The sequence below is a fragment of the Diceros bicornis genome, chromosome 6 (assembly GCF_020826845.1).
Source record: "Diceros bicornis minor isolate mBicDic1 chromosome 6, mDicBic1.mat.cur, whole genome shotgun sequence".
Lineage (NCBI taxonomy): Eukaryota > Metazoa > Chordata > Mammalia > Perissodactyla > Rhinocerotidae > Diceros > Diceros bicornis.
The window spans coordinates 4,913,127-4,932,919 of NC_080745.1; the positions used below are offsets into that span (position 1 = coordinate 4,913,127).

Here is a 19,793-nt window from a genome sequence, read left to right on the forward strand (position 1 = left end):
CTGTCCATTTTGAACTAAAGCATGCACCTAAGGTTACGTTGACTGGGAAACAGGCCAGTCCACAAGGAGGGCGCCTTGTGGAAAGGACGAGAGTCAACGACCTAGGGAAGGTACCAACCACACGCAAGTAATCCATATAATTACATGCAAACAGAATGGGGAAGCCACAGAAACAAGGGATGTTACTGGAAATAACAAGGAGCTCCTTTAAATTTTAGACAAACGGCAAGTCCCCCTTCCACAAGCATGCAACTTTTCGTCCGTGTGAATGAAAGATATACTTCTAAAATTAGACATAAAATACTTGATAATTCATGTGCTGTTCTCTACCACCAGAGAGCCAACTTGAAGACTTTCAGTAGAGGAGCCATTGATGGAAATCACGGCTATCAACTCGGATTTTCATTCCAAGGAAGCCAGGTCCAAGCTTGTCTCGACACAATCCCTCTGTCGCCCACAAAGTGTCGCTGAAACAGAGCCCTAGACAATCGGTCCCTGCATCCAGCCTGGTAATTGATATGTTCTTGAAAGCTAGAAAAGCATGAAGGCTCTTGGATGATCTGACTACAGAGCCGAGATGCAGATGGGAACTTACCGCTTAATGAGCTGCTCGAATCCATCTTGGGAGAGTCACTTGGATTCCACAGAGACGGCTGGCCAACTGAGCGGTACCCGGAAGCACAGGGCTTATCAAGGCCCAGCTTGGCCCGCCCCTATTTCTTTCAATAGCTTCCTATGGTAGCGCTTCATTCAATATTTATGACCTTGCGGGGATCCCACCAAACAGGTGGAAGTTGACCGTTAAGGGCCAGTTGAGAGGCTAGCGGGGACCTTTGCAACCGTCATAATCCTTTTCCCAGTATAACTTTGACTTCAGGCTGACGACTTTGCACACGTAGAAACAGTTTGCTCCCTGATACGTTCCATTCCTCTGGGTTTTCCGTGATTGCGGATAACCGTCGTATATCCAATGCGGAGAGCCTTGCTTTGATCGTGTACTTTGCACATTTCCCTCAGCATGCCCCGGAATGCACTTTTTTCCAACCTCGAAGCATTTCCTTTTACTTTCGGGTGAGGAACGAATACTTAAAATTCAACAGGTGAATCGTTTTCTGGGTTTTACCCATGAGTCATGCCCAAGGGCATTGAAGGCTAGGCTGAGGTCAACCCAGGTCATGCACGTCGAAATGGAGGCTGAAGCATTGTCTGCTGTCAAAACCTCAAAAGTCGGAATGAAACATAATACTTTTTATGGTTTGAAGGAAGGGAAACAGACTATCTCTAGCTGGTTTCTACTGTTCTTGATGCCTATTGTCAGGGTAGGTCAAGAGATTCAAGAGGTCAGAAAAGGATAGCACTGCTTAACAACACGGGAGAGGGGGAAGACAATTCAAAGAACATGAGAATGCTGACAGGAGTCCCATGTCTTTGAAGATAGACCTTTCTTTCATAGAAAATGAAAACAAACTAGAAACCAAAAGTGCCGATTTATGTTAAAAAAAATGAGGGGTTTATAAAAGCAAAAGCTTAGACGGTGGATGTGACAGCTGTGGTTGAAAGGAATGGTTGGATAAAAAAGTGTTACCAGTCAATCATTTCAATCGAGTATATGCTCCAGATAACTTTTAGGAAACCCCCAAAATCGAGGGAAGCAAGCAAGGCAAGCAACCAACCAACCAAACGACCAACCTTCGAACACTAGTGTATACTTTTGCCACCCAAGGCTGTGAAACCCAACTCTGTGTGCTAAGAGGAAGAAAATCAGCCTAAGGAGAATGAAGTGAAGATGAGACTATTTATACCAGAAACTAAATGCATTCAATTATTTTAAAATAGTACTAGGGAGGAGTGTGCTTTTGTGTCTGTGTGTGTATGTGTGTATTTTTAGGTAGCAGAAAGGCCACCGGCTTGACATAGAAGAAACATCGCCTATTTAAATACGAGTAAGGAGTATTCCATTGTGTATATAGACCACAACTCCTTCATCCATTCGTCCCTTGATGGGCACTTAGAAACAATGAAAGCCAGCCATTTGTGACAACATGGATGGACATTGAGGGTATTACGCCAAGCGAAATAAGTCAGAGGGAGAAGGTCAAATACGGTACGATCTCACTCATAAGTAGAAGAAGAAAACCACAACAAATCAACACATAGAGACAGAGATTAGATTGGTGCTTACCAGAGGGGAGGAGGGGGGTGGCGAAAGGGATGATTAGGCACATGTGTGTGGTGATGGACTGTAATTAGTATTTGGGTGGTGGACGTGGTGTAATCAATGCAGAAATAGCGGTATGCCTGAAATTTACACAATGTTACCAACCAATGTTACTGCAATTACAAAAACAAAAAAAGGAAGTAAATATAAATAGAAGTAAGGCGATGTGGAAGGACAGGATCCTTGCCATTTAATAGGTTGTTCTCAGACCGTGGGTTTCAGCAGGATTGTGTTAGAGAGCTGCCATACAGCAGAAGGTGTCAGGTGGGCAGGGAGGCTCCACGAAGGGGTCAATTTCATTTGCAGGGGTGACGCCCTAACTGCGGAGCCTTCCCCAAAAGCATAAAACCCCCAACCTGGTACAGGAGCAAAGTTCTGATCTTGGCTCCAGAGGCCAAATGTCCAATCTGCTCGCTATGGCATCCTTACTCTCTGATTCTCTCTTTCATTTACTTATGTGTATATTCATTCATTTATTTATTCATTGATGTGTATATTTCTTAAACTATTTGCCCACATGTAGGTGCTCACTAGGTGGAGCCCGAGGGTGGATGCCAAGGGGACTGGACGTGGCCTAAGAGTCCCAGGAGGATGTGTTCAATATATCCGAATCCCGGACCCTAGTTGTGAGGCACGGGACATCAGAGGGCGATGCCATCATCTTGTTGGGCTCATGGCGGCTCTCCCAGGTTTGGGTGCGGATCTCCTTGCAGAGAAAAGCACCTGGAACCTCACCGTAGAGTGCTACTCCTGCAGACGTGCTAGTTGTCAGACATCCACCAGCTCCCACTAGGACACCTCGTCTGGCAGGTTGTTCGTGAGCGTGGCAGCTGCCTTATGCAGAGCAGCCAGGGCCTCCTGAGAGCGCCCAGATGTGTTTTCGCCCAGGACATCCATTGACAGTGTAGGCTCCGATGGCCCAGCCCCGGCTCTCAGACTCCTCTGCAGGAGTCAGCATTGCATCCTCACAGGACTGAAACCTGCCTCTTCGATGTAGCTACACCGTCCGCGGAAGGCCGGCACACAACGGAACTGAGGCTTCCAGGCACCCTGAGACAGCTTTCCTCTTCCCCTCTTAAAAGGGCCATTCCTCCAGGTGGCTTCCTTTGCTAAAGAGCCAGTCCCATTTGTCTTGAGCCCACCGTGGCCAGACTCTTGTTTCAGAAGCTCTATCCGAACACGTTCAGCCAGCGAAACACATTCTTTCCCTGTCTCTACAGAAATTACAGGTAGATTGTCATATAGAGAGATATGGCCAAAGGGGAACCTAGGGGAGGAGAGATGGGCAGGGATTTTTAGGACTAGATATATCTATAGAGTGATACACTCTCTAGACAAATAGAGGTGGAGGCAGATGTAGACAGAGATACAGATATAGTTGTGTATGGGCTTTCATTGGTCAGTATCAGAATTCTTTCATTATTGGCCAAGTCTAATCACATGGGAGTAGGAAATATGGGCATGAAGCTAGTGTGTTCAGAATGTCTTACCTCAGAGCATACTGGGGAACGGTCTTGAGACAGAATGAGATAACCAGGGAAGTGAGCTACTGGCATTCACAGTATGCTTCAAAATGCTTTTGGGTGTTTGTGTGTGTGTGTGTGTGTGTGTGTGAGAGAGAGAGAGAGAGAGAAAGAGAGAGAAAGAGAGAAAGAGACTCGGTGAGGAAGAGAGAGAGAGAGAGGCAGGGAGGGAGATTTAGAGATAAAGAGAGGGGCAAGGAGACCTGGAGGGTCGATTTTATGGCCTACATAATACCATCAGCCTTAGGGGTTGACATGACCTCTGCTGAGTATAATCTGTTCATAAAGAGTGTGCTGGGATTATTGTGGCACTTGTACTCAATGTATACAGCCTTGAGGAAGGCTTGCGCATTAGGCTGCCCAAATCGAAGGTAAGGTTGTTCACTGCGGGACGATTTTAGTGATTCCAATCTGGTATCTTTGTAGACAGAAGCTTTGAACTAGAGCTGGGCATCCCGACCTCCTTCTCGCACCGTCCCAGGCAAAGGAGGCATTGCCAATCTCCGAAGAATTGCATGACAGATGAGACAGAGGGCGTGTGGACCAAATCACAACCAAGAAGTCACATTACATTTTCAAAGATATTTTTATTGTACCTAAGGAGAGTCACATGCCACCTGAAAGTGCAAGAGGCATTGCTCAAAGTACCACTTGAAGGGAAGGGAGGAGCCATGGATGAAGGAAGACTGCCGAGGGGCTCTGAGATAACGGACACCTTCTCTACAAAACACTAGGAAAGAATATAGGGAGCTATTCATGCCCATACATGCACAAATGTGAAAATGACCGAAGAGTGAGCTTCATCCACTTTCCTGAGTGATTGCTTGGTGTTGCTATTGTATCTTTCCCTGCCGTTTTCTGTACAAGTTCAATGCTCCCAGGGAAACTCCTAGGCAAATACTCCATGGGAGTATGGACTTGATCTTCAAATGAATCATTGATAGATGGAGACTGAAGTCGCTTCCAGGTGCCAGGTTCAAAACTCACAGCTAGGATAAAATCACACCTTCCTGGACTCACTCGTTTAAGAAATGTAGCATGCCCTCCTTTTCTAAGCACGCCCCAAGCTGAGGTCATGTTTGACTTCCAGGCATGCCAGAAGGGAAACACGCGTGCGTGTGTCCTTCTTAGACTTATGGCCCTGGCCTCGATTGGGTTCCAGTTCCGGGATGGTCCAGATGGCCGAGGAGAGGAGGAGGTCACGTGTGTCCTGACAAGGCTTTAGCTCCATCAGACTTCAGGGAGGGCACCCACAGCCTGGTGCCCATGGTGCCTCCAGAGGCCCTGTGGAGCTTGGCAACAGTCGTGGAGGCAATGCGGTGGGGCCCACAGGACAGGGGGACATGCTCTCTTTGGGATCCCAAGTGATGGACAATGCTTCCAGCCTTGGCCTCCCTCCTGACCACGCTGAGTGTTCCTTGTCTCTCCTCCTTCCTGGTCATGCTGGCTTGGCACCACTGGAGGAGAAGCCTGAATGGGGGTGTGGGAAATGATGCCTTCCTGCCCCTAAATCGGAGGCCCTGGTGAGCATTGCAGCATGTCGAACAGAGCCTGAAATTCTTCTCCGCTGAGAAGTTCTTCCGGTGTTCCTGGAGGCTCCTCTGCCTGCAGATCCCCATTCAGAAAAGGTTGTGCCTTTTCCTGAACCTCTGCATCTGCGAGGACTTCATCTAAGAGGCTGGAGGTTTCTGCAGAGCGCTGGTGCTGTTGGCCTGGCGCAGGAGCGGGCTCTTTGGCCCATAACACCTGCTGCTGCCACACGTGTGTGTCAGTGTGCGCAGGCTGCAGAACTGCCCTTTCCTGAGGCTCCTCTCTGGCCGTGACAACCTGAGGCCCCTCGCCCCACTGCTGCATAGCGTGGGATGTGCCTGGCTGAGCCAGATCCTGCAACTGTTGCTTAGGATTGTCAGGGTCAGGCTGAGGGGAGTCTTGGAAGGGCAGCGCTGCCATGCCAGTGTGCTCATTGTGCTCCTGGCATATTCCTCGGTATGGGGGCAGGAGAGGAGGGTGAGTAGGCGGGAGAGCCCCTCCCAGAGTTGGTCTGGTTGACCAGTGGCACGCAAGTGTCCCAGGAGGGTGAGTGTTCTCCTTTCCCTGCACAGGCTGCGTGGGCAGGACCACCAGGGGCCCCGGGGACTGGCCTACAGAGGCAGCAGGAGAAAACCAAGGAAGGAAGCACGTCGGGCAGAGAGGAGGAGCTGCTATAGCAAGCGATTGGATGCTCCTGAGAGGATTGCAGGCAGGGAGAGGAGGTGAGCTGCTGGGGACAGTGGACAGGTTGCTTTGGTCCTGCAGAGCAGCCAGAGGAGGCCTGGCATTGGGGCCTTGCATCAAGGCTTTCACGGGTCCACTCCTCGTCTTCTCTGGGTGCCGAGCTCTTCGGTTCTGAAACCATACCTGGGACAGAAAAAGAGAGACATGGACATCAGAAGAAGTAAGGGATTCCAGCTCTATCTGCCCCCCGATCTGTCAGGCAGTGGGCAAAGTCCGTGAGGCCTAATCTCAAGGGGATTCTATCTATACCTTTCACCTGGTCCTTGCAAACTAGGTGCCCGTTCAGGGCAACTGCTGACATCTGCCTAACAGTGTGGATCCCACCTTGATTTTCTAGAATGGCAGGCCCTTCACACCCTGCTCCCTAGCTCTCTTGCCCTCTCACTCCCTGGGAGTCCATGCCTTCGTATCACCCACCTTATGAGCCTTGAGGTAAATTCTTAAGAGGCCCCCCTCCCCTTCCTTACCCAGAAGACTCCAAGTTGTCAGCTCTACAGGCCTTCCTCAAAACCAAGCTATCCCCTGTCTGCCAATGGCTGTGATGCAAATGAAAAGTCACCTTCTCTGGCTCAGATGCCTTTGCTGGTTCAGGCCTGGGTTGAAACCCATGCCTCCAGCACACATCTCCACTTGACACGTCTACAAGCCAATCAATTGTGGAGGGAGGTCCAGACACAGGCAGCCACCGAATCCAGGTGAACAACACCTGGGTCTAGAATGGGCCCTCGATTTCCATGGCTGCCTCAGAAAAGGAGCTCTCCCGAAGTGGTTCAGTTTCCTCCCCATCCATGGAGAACGGAGGCAAGAACACAGGGCCTTGTCAGCCCGTTGAAGCAGAGCCACAGGTTCTTGGATCCAAGTGAGAGTGTTTCAGAGGCTCTGTCTCGAAACAACTACGAACCTGCTTCCTAGTTTATGTACCCCAAACCACTGTCTCCATGACTTAGGGAGAGCAAGAGTTCACAACCAACCGTGAAGGTGCCCCCACCCCCAGCCAGGATAAGGCCAATGACCCTAGATGATTAGCTTATCTTCAGGGGGGAGGGGGCAGAAGGGAGGGGGAAAGGGCTAGAGTCGCGTGGTTGGCCGGGTCCCTACGGGCTCCTAGGGCCTCGAGGCCCAAGACACTGAGCAACGTGCCACCACCCACAGGACAGCTCCCCCCCTCACCACAAAGAAATCTCTGGGCCCAGATGCCAGCACTGCTAAGCTTGAGAAGCCCTGACAGACAGGGTTTTCTCAAAATAGCTAGCGGCCTTCACGGTTTCCCACTTTTGTCCTGCCACTGCTTTTACATGCATGGGCACAACCACCAATTGGATTTGGAAATTCCTCCTTCGGGTGGACTCTCACTCGCCAGGCCAGGGCTTTCCACACCATGTCTTGGCCCTGGATCAGCGGGATGACCCCAAAGAGCCCACTTTTAGCCGGCAGCAACTAAACGGCCAAGACCCCTTCCACGTGGGACAAACCGTGTGTCACACACTGAGAGCTTACCTGAATTCTCGACTCTGGGATGCCTGTTAGTCTGGCCAGTTCTTCCCTGGCAGCAATGCCGGGAAATCGGTTCTTCTCGAAGTTTTGAACGAGGATCCTGGTTTGCGATGGAGTGATGCGTGTCCGCTGTCTCCTGCCTTCTTTTGGGTGGCATTCTAAAGGGGAACAAAGGAAGAAAAGAGGCATTTTAGGCGGATGGCACATTCAACGTGAAACAGAAATTGGTGTGTGTGTGTCTGTGTGTTTGTGTGGGCACGTGTATCTACATCTATATTTTTTTCCCACCACCTTTCCTCCCACTGAGTCCTCTGAGACAGTCATTGACCAGTGCTACGTAGCCCTTGGAGAAAACCCCCGAGGTGATGGGAGAAGAGGAATCTGCACTACCTAGCAGTTTTGGGAGCAGAGGGTTCAAACCCTTCCTGGCCAAGAAACAGCCCGCTGGCCAAAGAGGGGCACGGTGCTCCTATCTGGAACACTGAGGGAGCCGGAAGAAGATATCTTTGGCTCTTCTCCTAAGCGCTCCTTGCCAAACATTTGGCAACCCCCTGCAGTGAGTTTTGCTTGGGAAGGAGATCCTCGGAGCAAATGCTTCTGGAATGCTGAGTACTCACTTGCAGTGCAAGCTTGAGGCTGCTCCACTCCATGCAATTGCCCTTCTCCCGCAGAGTCTGTGGACCCCAATCGGCCCTGCCTTAGATGTCTCCTGCGTTGGTTTTGAAACCAAATCTGAGTGCCAGAAGAAGAATCAATTGTTATGCAACTCTTGTCAGCAGAATTCCAGAGATCTTTTGCAGTGATTCAAAAGAGAACAAACAACCTAACTAACTAACTAAGAACTAACTAACTAACTGACTAAGGAAAACCCCGAAATAGCTGTCTGCCCAGCGTGGACACGTTTATAATTCGAAGGCACTATATTATCCAAAGGAGAATGCTTTCCTCTCCAAAGGAGAGCACGAAATGTGGGAAAAGACACAATCTGCAATCCGTGGAAAGAATCATTGCTTCTTTGGTCATCTCCCTGCTCTCCAAAGTGAATGCCCCTGATTGAGGAGACAATGCTTGCCTTGCCAAAGGCAGAACGAGCTCGCCAACGTGTCCTCACTCTCCCTCTCCTATTTTCTTGAACCATACCGGTTTCTCTCTCTGCCTTTCTGTCTCTCTTTCTCTCTGTCTGTCCATCTCTGTCTCTCTCTCTTCCTGTCCCTGTCTCTCTGTCTCTGTCTCCCTCTCTCCCCCCTCCCTCTTCTCTCCCTTGCTCTCTCTGGCTCTTTGCGCCTCATCTTTGCTGTGCTCAGTGCCTGATTACCGTTTCTTCACCTGTCTCTTGTTCCTACAGGCAATACTATTTCCTGACACACAATACATGGGGAAGTGCGAAGTAATAAATTCACTGCAGCAGGAGGTCAATAATGACTAGCCTGTGCTGTTAGGGAGAGACTCATTCAGAGTTGGCTCTTACTGAGTTCATTCCACAGTCACCTCTAGGTTAGGAGGCTCTGACATACCCATACCTATTTTGGAACCGAGTGTCACTCTCATAAACAATGGGATGAGGTACGTTTTTCCTCAGTACCAGAGACAGAAGAGCAGTGGTTTTCTAAAATTTTCTTCCACCAATCATTTCTGACGGTTTCGTGTGGAAAATTTGACTACTCTCAGGAGAAATGTCTAGAGTGAAAGACATCCAATGTCTGTTGGCCTCTTCTAATGTCCCAGGCATTGTGCTCAAGTGTTACTTCTGATTCCTTGGTGACTTACTTCAAACCTGACAGGTGGTTCCTTGGGGGCAAGGAGTAAAGGGACAAATGCCGTGGCACAGCCAGCCTCATCCTTTATGGTTTCGGGGACTTTCCTGCCTGACCATGGATTCAAATGGGCCCAGAGACACTCAACCACCTATGGCCAAGTGCTGCCAAGGGAGGCACATTCAGTACTAGGATTTGAGTCAGTGTTGTCTTGGACACCCAGAAGGGGAGCGTCAAGAGAATGAAATAGGCCTCCTCCCGAGCAGGCCCTCAAATTGAAGTCCCCATACCCCGTGGCTCATCGGGGACTAGAGCAAATCCAAAAACCCCGCCTTCAATACCTGCCTCTGCTAAGTCGCCTTAAATTCTTGGTTGGCGATCTGAAGCCGGCTTCTCCTAGAGTGAGCGTGTACTTCCCAGCTGTCTCTTTGGTCAGGGGAGACATTAGGTTGACTTTCCTTTCTCTATCGACCACTGCTTGGACAATCATTCAATATGGGGTTGGGCTTTAAACTGTCCCATGTGCCCGACCCATTTGAAACCCTTGGTAGCACTAAAGCAAGTGTCAAAACAAAACAAAAACCGCTCTGAGAACCCGGGACACCCATCAACTCTTAACCAGAGGACTCAGTGCTGCAGGGTACTCCGTCTTCTGTAGTAGCGACGGCAGTGATCAAGCGCAACATATCACGACCATGTTGACCCCATGGCTTAAATCCTCTCGAGTGACCACATATGACTGAACGTTTGGCTCTCTGGTGAATGACCCAGTGTACTCCCTTCCTCCATCAGTGAGTACACCAAACCAAGATTTCCAGCGTTGGTGAAAGGCATAGACACGTGTCTTGTTGTTGTGATTGCGTTCTTCGCATGGCATGACACAAGCAGAAAAAAAGCTTCTAAGCCAACTCCCTGACCAAAGAGACTGACTGCAGATTGCTTAGCTCCGATTGTGTCTGTACCTTGAGCCTGGGAGAGGATGAGAGAGAAACTCAAGCCTACCTGGACTCTGGCTTCCGGAATGTCAATTTCTTGGGCCAGTCGTTCTCTGGTGGCGATCCCGGGGTAGGGGTTCTGTTGAAACAATGCTTGCAGAGCATCCCTTTGACTCGGATTCAAAACGGTCCTCCTTCGTCGGGATCCTCTTGGGTGCCGGCCTGTCAGAGAGAAGAGGGTAAATGTACTAGGAAGGCTTCCATAGGGATGCAAACCGGTGGTGCAAGCCTAGCTCTTCTCTTTACGCCATTTGGAACATTTCCACGTCTGAGGAGTGCTGTCCATTTTGAACTAAAGCATGCACCTAAGGTTACGTTGACTGGGAAACAGGCCAGTCCACAAGGAGGGCGCCTTGTGGAAAGGACGAGAGTCAACGACCTAGGGAAGGTACCAACCACACGCAAGTAATCCATATAATTACATGCAAACAGAATGGGGAAGCCACAGAAACAAGGGATGTTATTGGAAATAACAAGGAGCTCCTTTAAATTTTAGACAAACGGCAAGTCCCCCTTCCACAAGCATGCAACTTTTCGTCCGTGTGAATGAAAGATATACTTCTAAAATTAGACATAAAATACTTGATAATTCATGTGCTGTTCTCTACCACCAGAGAGCCAACTTGAAGACTTTCAGTAGAGGAGCCATTGATGGAAATCACGGCTATCAACTCGGATTTTCATTCCAAGGAAGCCAGGTCCAAGCTTGCCTCGACACAATCCCTCTGTCGCCCACAAAGTGTTGTTGAAACAGAGCCCTAGACAATCGGTCCCTGCATCCAGCCTGGTAATTGATATGTTCTTGAAAGCTAGAAAAGCATAAAGGCTCTTGGATGATCTGACTACAGAGCCGAGATGCAGATGGGAACTTACCGCTTAATGAGCTGCTCGAATCCATCTTGGGAGAGTCACTTGGATTCCACAGAGACGGCTGGCCAACTGAGCGGTACCCGGAAGCACAGGGCTTATCAAGGCCCAGCTTGGCCCGCCCCTATTTCTTTCAATAGCTTCCTATGGTAGCGCTTCATTCAATATTTATGACCTTGCGGGGATCCCACCAAACAGGTGGAAGTTGACCGTTAAGGGCCAGTTGAGAGGCTAGCGGGGACCTTTGTAACCGTCATAATCCTTTTCCCAGTATAACTTTGACTTCAGGCTGACGACTTTGGACACGTAGAAACAGTTTGCTCCCTGATACGTTCCATTCCTCTGGGTTTTCTGTGATTGCGGATAACCGTCGTATATCCAATGCGGAGAGCCTTGCTTTGATCGTGTACTTTGCACATTTCCCTCAGCATGCCCCGGAATGCACTTTTTTCCAACCTCGAAGCATTTCCTTTTACTTTCGGGTGAGGAAAGAATACTTAAAATTCAACAGGTGAATCGTTTTCTGGGTTTTACCCATGCGTCGTGCCCAAGGGCATTGAAGGCCAGGCTGAGGTCAACCCAGGTCATGCACGTCGAAATGGAGGCTGAAGCATTGTCTGCTGTCAAAACCTCAAAAGTCGGAATGAAACATAATACTTTTTACGGTTTGAAGGAAGGGAAACAGACTATCTCTAGCTGGTTTCTACTGTTCTTGACGCCTATTGTCAGGGTAGGTCAAGAGATTCAAGAGGTCAGAAAAGGATAGCACTGCTTAACAACACGGGAGAGGGGGAAGACAATTCAAAGAACATGAGAATGCTGACAGGAGTCCCATGACTTTGAAGATAGACCTTTCTTTCATAGAAAATGAAAACAAACTAGAAACCAAAAGTGCCGATTTATGTTAAAAAATGAGGGGTTTATAAAAGCAAAAGCTTAGATGGTGGATGTGACAGCTGTGGTTGAAAGGAATGGTTGGATAAAAAAGTGTTACCAATCAGTGATTTCAAGAGAGTATAAGCTCCAGATAACTTTTAGGAAACCCCCAAAATCGAGCCAAGTGAGCAAGCAAGCAAGCAACTAACCAAACGACCAACCTTAGAACCCTAGTGTATACTTTTGCCACCCAAGGCTGTGTAACCCAACTCTGTGTGCTAAGATGAAGAAAATAAACCTAAGGAGAATCAAGTGAAGATGAGACTATACCAGAAATTAAATGCATTCAATTATTTTAAAATAGTACTAGGGAGGAGTGTGCTTTCGTGTGTGTGTGTGTGTGTGTGTGTGTGTGTGTGTATTTTAGGTAGCAGAAAGGCCACCGGCTTGACATAGAAGAAACATCGCCTGTTTAAACAGGACTAAGGAGTATTCCATTGTTTATACATACCACAACTTCTTCATCCATTTGTCCCTTGATGGGCACTTAGAAACAATGAATTCCAGCCATTTGTGACAACATGGATGAACATTGGCCTCCTTTAACCACTAAACCATAAGAAATGTAATACTGTGGGCAAACACTGGAGCGTTGCCACCTGCACATGTCCCCAGCGCTGTCGCCCCATCAGGGCCACAGATCAGTGGAAGGAGTCGGCAGAGAGGAGACAGCTGTGCACTCAACATCCTTCCTTTCTGGGTCAGAACTCGGTCCCAGCTGCTTGCTGTCTAGTCTTCTAGGGAAGCAGAGAATTCTGGGCACACAACCCACTTTGGGTGTTAAGGATGTCATTGTTCTTTTTCAAACAAATGTTAGATAGTGGGACATGCTTCTCAGGACACGAGAAGCCCCCTCAAGGGAAGGCAGATCTTCTCCAGGAGCTGACTGTCATCCAGGGAAAGCAGAGTCAAAGGCTGCACAGCGCCAGCCAACTCCTGCTCTCTGTCTCAGTGACACCTCAGTTCCCATCCCCCCAACCCGCTCCCGGCAGCCCCCTGTGGTTCCCATTGTATCCTCGGAGGCCCACGCATGCGCAGGACCCGCGATCGGAGCGGCAGAGGGGTCGGCAAGCTGGAGAGCTCTGGGGCAGTTGCACTGGAGGCGTGGTCCCTGGTGCGGCGGTGTTGGCCGTGCTGGTTTGTGTGGGAGGATTGGGGGTTTCTGGATCCTTCCTCCAGGATTTTCAGCGCTGGGGAGCTCTCCTTTCTGCGGTGTGGAGGAGCGCTGGGCAGGAGCGGCGCCGAGGTGGGCGGTGGGCGGTGGGCGGTGGGCGGAGGGCTCCGCGTGGAGAACTCCGCTGCAGATGGCGGAAGCGCGGTGGGGGGGGCCGGCGGATAGGGTCGGGAGCCGGGGCTGCTGGCGGGCTGCCTCAGGCAGGGGCGCCCAACCCCTGTCCCTTGGAGGAGCAGAGGATCGCCCCCTGGCTGGCCGGTCCCTCTGCCTTGGGGGGTGCCCCACCTCAGCAGGGCCTCCTGCCCACCCAGCGGAGGTGCAGGGGGCGGCAGGGAGTCGCCTGCCCTCTGTGTGCGCCCTTGAGTTCGCGCTCCCCCAGGACCCCGTCTAGGCCAGGTCGCGACATCCCGGGGTGAACGCTTTCCTTCAGAAGACAGCCAGTGGTCAGCGCTCCTCTGCCTGACTCCGCGCAGGCTATTGGGCTCCTCACTGCGTTCTTTAAACAAATAAGCGTTCCTGCTTCCTTGGGACCACATTTATGGAAAAGCCTAATCCCATTAATGGTTTCTGATAATTGACTCTATATTTGCAAGGGGAACTTTGAAGCCTGTGAATTGTTGTAAACTGCATTTAATGAAAGGATCTTTAAACAATCTTTGGTGCAAATTATGTAGCTTCCTAATAATAACTCACCTTTGGTTAAGATAGATTGATGACTGATCAATTGATGATTGACATAATGTGTATGGAATTTAGGTTTCAGTGGAAAGGTTTTTCTTGGCAGTTGGTACTAAAATTAAAATCGGATAAGGAGGAGGTTTTTAGAAGTAGTATGTAGTGTGTGTTTTGTCTCCGTACTCATTTAGAATCGTAAGAATTTAGATTTGGAAAGCCCATAGAATAAGAATTTTGAAATTTTGATTTGACTGACATGGTGAAAGGTCAAAAGGCCAAATACGGTAGGATTTCATTTATATGATATTCTAGAAAAGATAAACCATAAGGAAAGACAACAGATCGTTAGTTGTCATTAGTTTTAATATTTAGTTAATCATTTAATTTAATAGTTTAATCATTAGTTTTAATATTTCTGATTAAAAAATTACATTTTAATGACAGCATCCTAATTATGCTTTTGGATGATACCAGAAGTTCATAACCTATTAAATTCTGCAGTAGGAACAAATGACATGTTGGTTATTGGTGTCTTTGAAGTGTAAGTATTGGTGGTAATGAAATTTTTACCTAAGCATTTTTGGATTCTGAACTACTGATTTTTTTACTAGATCCTGTTGGACATGGCATATTACAAGTTTCAAAAGGCTCTTTAAATTATTGTAGCAAGCTGAAGCTATTAAATTATAATGTAAGATCTTTATAGATGAAACAGGCAAAATACAAAAAGCCATTCATCATTTTATCTTTGTTAAAAAATCAAGTAAATCTTATCATATACATGAGTGACTTTTGGCTAGACAGACCTGAACTTGACAAGATGGACTCATTAGTATGGGGAACTTGTTTTGGAATGTTAAAATGGGAGAAGATATATTAGTTTTACTTGAAGGTGACCCGAGTCAATATGGTGGGTTTAGCTGCTTATATGCTCTTTCTGAGTTACGATCTTGATTAAAAAGCTGGTCATAGACATACCAAGAGATTTGGACCATTTTATGTATCAACATATTAAGATGTCCTATTTCTCTGATAGTTTCTGATTTCAGGCTGTCTGGGAAAAATAGTTTCTCAACATAGGTACTTTGGAATACAATTTTTGATTGTTGACTTATTGAATCATAGAATTGTTCAGTTGGGAATAATTTTAGTGGTTGTCGAGCCTAACCTCTTCAATTTCCAGGAAATGGAAAGTGAGGTTTCTCGAGTTAAGTCGTCCATAGTCTGACTGCTACTTAGTGGCAGAGTTGGAACTAAATGCTCAGATGCTTGTCTCCAGATTCCTAGTACAGTGCTCTCTGTGCTACGTACTATTAAGGAGACAAACTAATGAGTTGCCTTCTCAGATCATATATGTAGCCAGAAGAGTTGATTCTTTTCCATGTGCATTTTTTCCTTTCTTTTTCAAATAACTACTAACCACAATTAATTCATTCCCCTACCATGTCTAATGACTATCCTTATGTGTGTCTCCTCGAGCACACATGTAGACTCCCTAGAATGGACACCTGCCGATGAGTGGATTGCTGGGCCAAAGGCTGATGTGCATCTGCAACTTGACGAGCTGCAGTCAAATCATCCTCTGAAGTTAATTTCCATTCCCGCCAACAGTGCCCTGGGAATTGTCAGATTGGCATTGTCAGATTTTTAAAGTTTTGCCAATCTGATGGGTGAGAAATGATGTATTTGTTTTCCTCTTGTTACAACTGTTTTGACAAACACATAGAGCTGTGCCACTACCAAAATCAAGATACAGAACAGTTCCAGCACCCAGAACTCCCTTCAGCTGCTCTTTTGTAGTCAACTCTTTCTCCACCCTTAACCCCTGCTGACTAATGATCTGTTGTCTTTCCCTATGGTTTGTCTTTTCCAGAAGATCATATAAAAGGAATCCTACTGTATTTGGCCTTTTGAGTCTGGATTCTTTCATTTAGCACAATACATTGATTTGAGTGTTCATCCATGTTGTTGCCTGTATCAGCAGTTCCTTCTGTTTTATTGCTGAATGTAGTATCCACTGTATGAATGTACCACAGTTGTTCCATCCACCAGTTGAAGGACATTTGAGTTATTTTCAGTTTTGTCTTTTTTGACTATGAATAAAGCTGCTATAAATTTTTGCAAACAAGTTTTTGTGTGAACGTAAGTCTTCTTCTCTTGGGTAAGCACATAGAAGTGGGATTGCTGGGTCACGTGGTATGTGTATATTTAACTTTATTTTAAAACCGGTTTGTGGTAGCAAAGTCATAGCCCAGAAAGATGTGCTAATCCCTGGAACCTGGGAATACATTAGTTTACTTGGCAAAGGTGAATTAAATTTGCAGATGGAATTAAGGTTGCTGATCAACTGACTTTAAAATAGGGATATTATCCTGGATTATCCAGGTGGGCCCAATGCATCACAAAGGCCCTTAAAAGGGAAAGAGAAGCAGCAGAGTAGAAAAAGATGCAATAAGGGAAGCAGGGCCAGAGAGATGCAGAGTTTCTGGTTTTGAGGGTGGAGGAGGGGGGCCATAGGCTAAGGAATGTTGTGGTCTCTAGAAGCTTGAAAAGGATAGGAAATGGATTCACCTTTAGAGTCCCCTAAAAGAACCTAGCTCTGCCAACACCTTGATTTTAGCTCAAGGAGAACCATGTCAGACTGCTAACATACAGAACTGTAAAACAATAAATCTGAGTTGTTTTAAGCCATGAAATTTGTGGTAATTTGTCACAGCAGCATAACAAACTCCACTTTAAAACTGTTTTCCAGGGGCCGACCCTGTGGTTTAGTGGTTAAGTGCATGTGCTCTGCTACTGGTGGCCCGGGTTCGGATCCCGGGCACGCACCAACACACTGCTTCTCCAGCCATGCTGAGGCTGCGTCCCACATACAGCAACTAGAAGGATGTGCAACTATGACATACAACTATCTACTGGGGCTTTGGGGGAAAAAAAGGAGAAGAATTGGCAATAGATGTTAGCTCACAGCAGGTCTTCCTCAGCAAAAAGGATTAGCATGGATGTTAGCTCAGGGCTGATCTTCCTCACAAATAAATAAATAAATAAATAAATAAATAAATAAATAAATAAATAAAACTGATTTCCAAAGAGGCTAAACCACTTTGTGTTCCCACCAGCAATATAGGAGTGTTCCAGTTACTTTCCATCCTCATTAACACTTGGTATGGTCAACCTCTTTAATTCTAGTCATTCCAATAGGTACATAGCAGTATCTCAATGTCGTTTATATGTGCATTTTTCTCACGATTAATGACGTTGAGCATCTTTTCATGTGCTTATTGGCCATCTGTTTATCTTCTTTGGTGAAGTGTCCAAATCTGCTGCCCATTTTAAACTTGGATTTTCTTGTTGCTGAGTTTTGAGTGTTCTTTATAGTCCTGTCAGATATGTGATTTGCAAAGGTCTTCTCCCAGTCTGTGGCTTGCCTTCTCCATCCTCTCACCAGTGTCTTTGGAAGGTCTGTGTAACGTAACTCAAGAGGCTCCACCATGACCTTATTTTCCTTCATTGAGAAACAGAGTGAGGTTGGAGCACCTGAGTCCAATCAGACATTGATCAGAGTCGGGGCCGGGTCTCACTTTTAGTAAACCCAGCCCTTCCGCTTTCCCCGTTCCTGTTTGCTCTGCTCCCCTCCCCTGCACAGGCATTTGGTTCTAAGTCTGGTAGATTTCTGTCTTTTCAGGTTTGGGCGCCCATAGAAAATTCAGCTATGCCCTTCAGACATCTCAGCGCAGCTCTCCAGCCTCCTACCTTACATTGTTCACAATATGGCAAATTCCCTGAAGGTGAGACTAGCAGTATGTTGGACTTAGGCCACTTCCACCACTTCTGGAGGTTTCACTTTGTTTTGTGGAAGCTTTTGGCCTAGTTCCCCAGATTCCTGTGTGGCACCAAAATGTAGCACGGGTGCTGTGAGGAAGAGCAGTTGTGTGTCTGAAAGCCCTCAGGTTTCCTCTGCCACACCAGTCCTGCAGAATCACTACAAGTTTGGCTAGTTTCTCTTTTCCCTAGTCGAGGCTCTGACTGAGCAAGCCAGATCCTCGGCAAACACCCAGAATCAGAAAACGCCTCTGGGGGAAAGAAAGATAAAAATCCTTGCTCAACATAAAAGAGTTTTTCTTCTTTGTGGAATTTTAGTTGGTTGGTTCTGAAGCTCTCTGATGCTCTAAAAATATATCTATAATTTAGCTGGCTTTGTCCAGTTTTGCAGCAAGAGTGCTTTCCTGTCCTAGTCTCCTCTAAAACAGATGTTCGCTTGTCAGTAGTTTTTAACTCCATCAGTTATACATTGTCAATATTATTATTGTTTGGTAAAATCATGCTTTCAATGATTTATTTAGATGTTTACCCTTTTTTATCCTCACGATCCATTTTTATCTCTTAGCATTTCTTCTTCTATCAGTTTCTTTCTTCTTAAAGTACATTCTGTTTTACTTTTTAAGTTTTTTCCTTGAGGAAGATTAGCTCTGGGTTAACATCTGTGCCAATCTTCCTCTATTGTGTATGTGGGTCACCACCATGGCATGGCTGATGTGTGGTGTAGGTCCACGCCTGGGATCCAAACCCACGAACCCAGGCCTTGGAAGCAGAGAGTGCTGAACTTAAACCACTACACCGGGTGGCTGGCCCCCTTAAAGTACATTCTTTAGAAGTTCCTTGATGAGCATTTGTTGGTGGTAATACTCTTAGTAAATGTTTGCATAAAAATATCTTTAATTCACCCCAGTTCTTGAGATATGGTTTGATTGGGTATACACTGAAAGTTATTTTCTCTCTGTACCTTGATGATTTAATCCAACTCTCTTTTGCCTTCCATTGTTAAGAAATGTATCATAGGTCTAAATGTAAGTCTCCATAAGTGTTCTGTTCCTCTGTGGGGCTTTGAATATCTTCTTTTGTATTTGGTGTTCTTTGCTTTCCCTGGATGGATCTGGCTCTAGATTTTTTTTAATTGTGCTTGAGATATATTCAGCTGCCTGAATCTAGAGTAGAAGTCTTTTATCAATTCTGGAAATTTCTGTTATTATGTCTGAATATTCCTTTAAATCATATATATATATTTGTATTGTTTAATTCAAATATATACACATACTTATACACATTCAATATATATTCATTAAATATATATTTATATTATTTAATTCAATATATTATATTATTCAATATAGTGATTTATATTGTTCAAAAAATATACTTATATTATTTATATATATAGTTTCCTGTACTTGACAAAACTCAAGCCAGGCTCCTTTGAGCCCTCGTCTTGACTAGGCCTCAATCTTGGCCTATAATAACTACAGCCTCTCAGCACAAATGATTTCACCCACACACACACACATTATAAGACTTAAACACTGACATAGTTTCTAACAGCTGAAATCCACATCCTTAGGATGACCCCTGCCCCCTTAAAGTGCTTGCCTGAGAAAGTTCAAGGCAGCCAAAAGAATTGACTGTGTGTTCTGGCCAGCACTCGATCATTGGCCCCTGATGTCCCTTTCTTAGAGCATTTACCCAAAAGTGGTTACAAATGTGACTATTTCCTCTGTCCTTTGAGTTGTATGTGTGTCTCCTATAACTCAGGAGTGCATTTCTAAAGGTTCTGAGAGCCATTCCTTGAGATGAGGAAAAGGTGTCTGTCTCCCAGACTCTGTGAGAGGAGAGAAGCGAAACTTTGATCATTTCCAACTAGCAGACACGACTGGCCAGATCACACTGCACTAACCGACACTCTGTAACTTTTCTCTCCCTGACTCTACTGAGCCCCTGCTCACCCCTCTGCCTGCTCCCTCATTCTCCCTTTCAAATGCCCAGTAACCTCTGTACAAATCAAATTGAGTTCAGTTCACTCTGTTCCCTCTTCCCTATTGCAGTGGTATA

The 19,793-nt window shown here is 46.6% G+C and overlaps 1 protein-coding gene across 1 annotated transcript; it reads right to left on the reverse strand.

Moving 5' to 3' along the window:
• Positions 1 to 5,247: 5,247 nt before the first annotated feature.
• On the reverse strand, positions 5,248 to 11,156 carry LOC131406874 (double homeobox protein 4-like protein 4). Its single transcript, XM_058542742.1, has 6 exons — positions 11,132 to 11,156; positions 10,266 to 10,420; positions 8,169 to 8,241; positions 7,513 to 7,664; positions 6,024 to 6,138; positions 5,248 to 5,723 (listed from the first exon to the last, which is right to left on the reverse strand). Exons 1-6 carry the CDS (start codon positions 11,154 to 11,156, stop codon positions 5,248 to 5,250), a joined length of 996 nt encoding a protein of 331 aa, XP_058398725.1.
• Between the last annotated feature and the right edge of the window lie 8,637 nt (positions 11,157 to 19,793).

Bases quoted from the DNA above. Each gene is read 5' to 3' on its own strand.
- LOC131406874 (XM_058542742.1), bottom strand. From the start codon at position 11,156: ATGGATTCGAGCAGCTCATTAAGCG. The intron at 8,242-10,265 runs GTAGGCTTGAGT...TCTGGCACTCAG, and splicing joins TTCCGGAAGCCAGAGTCCAG to ATTTGGTTTCAAAACCAACG. The intron at 5,724-6,023 runs GCAACCTGTCCA...CCCCATACCGAG, and splicing joins GGCTGCTCTGCAGGACCAAA to GAATATGCCAGGAGCACAAT.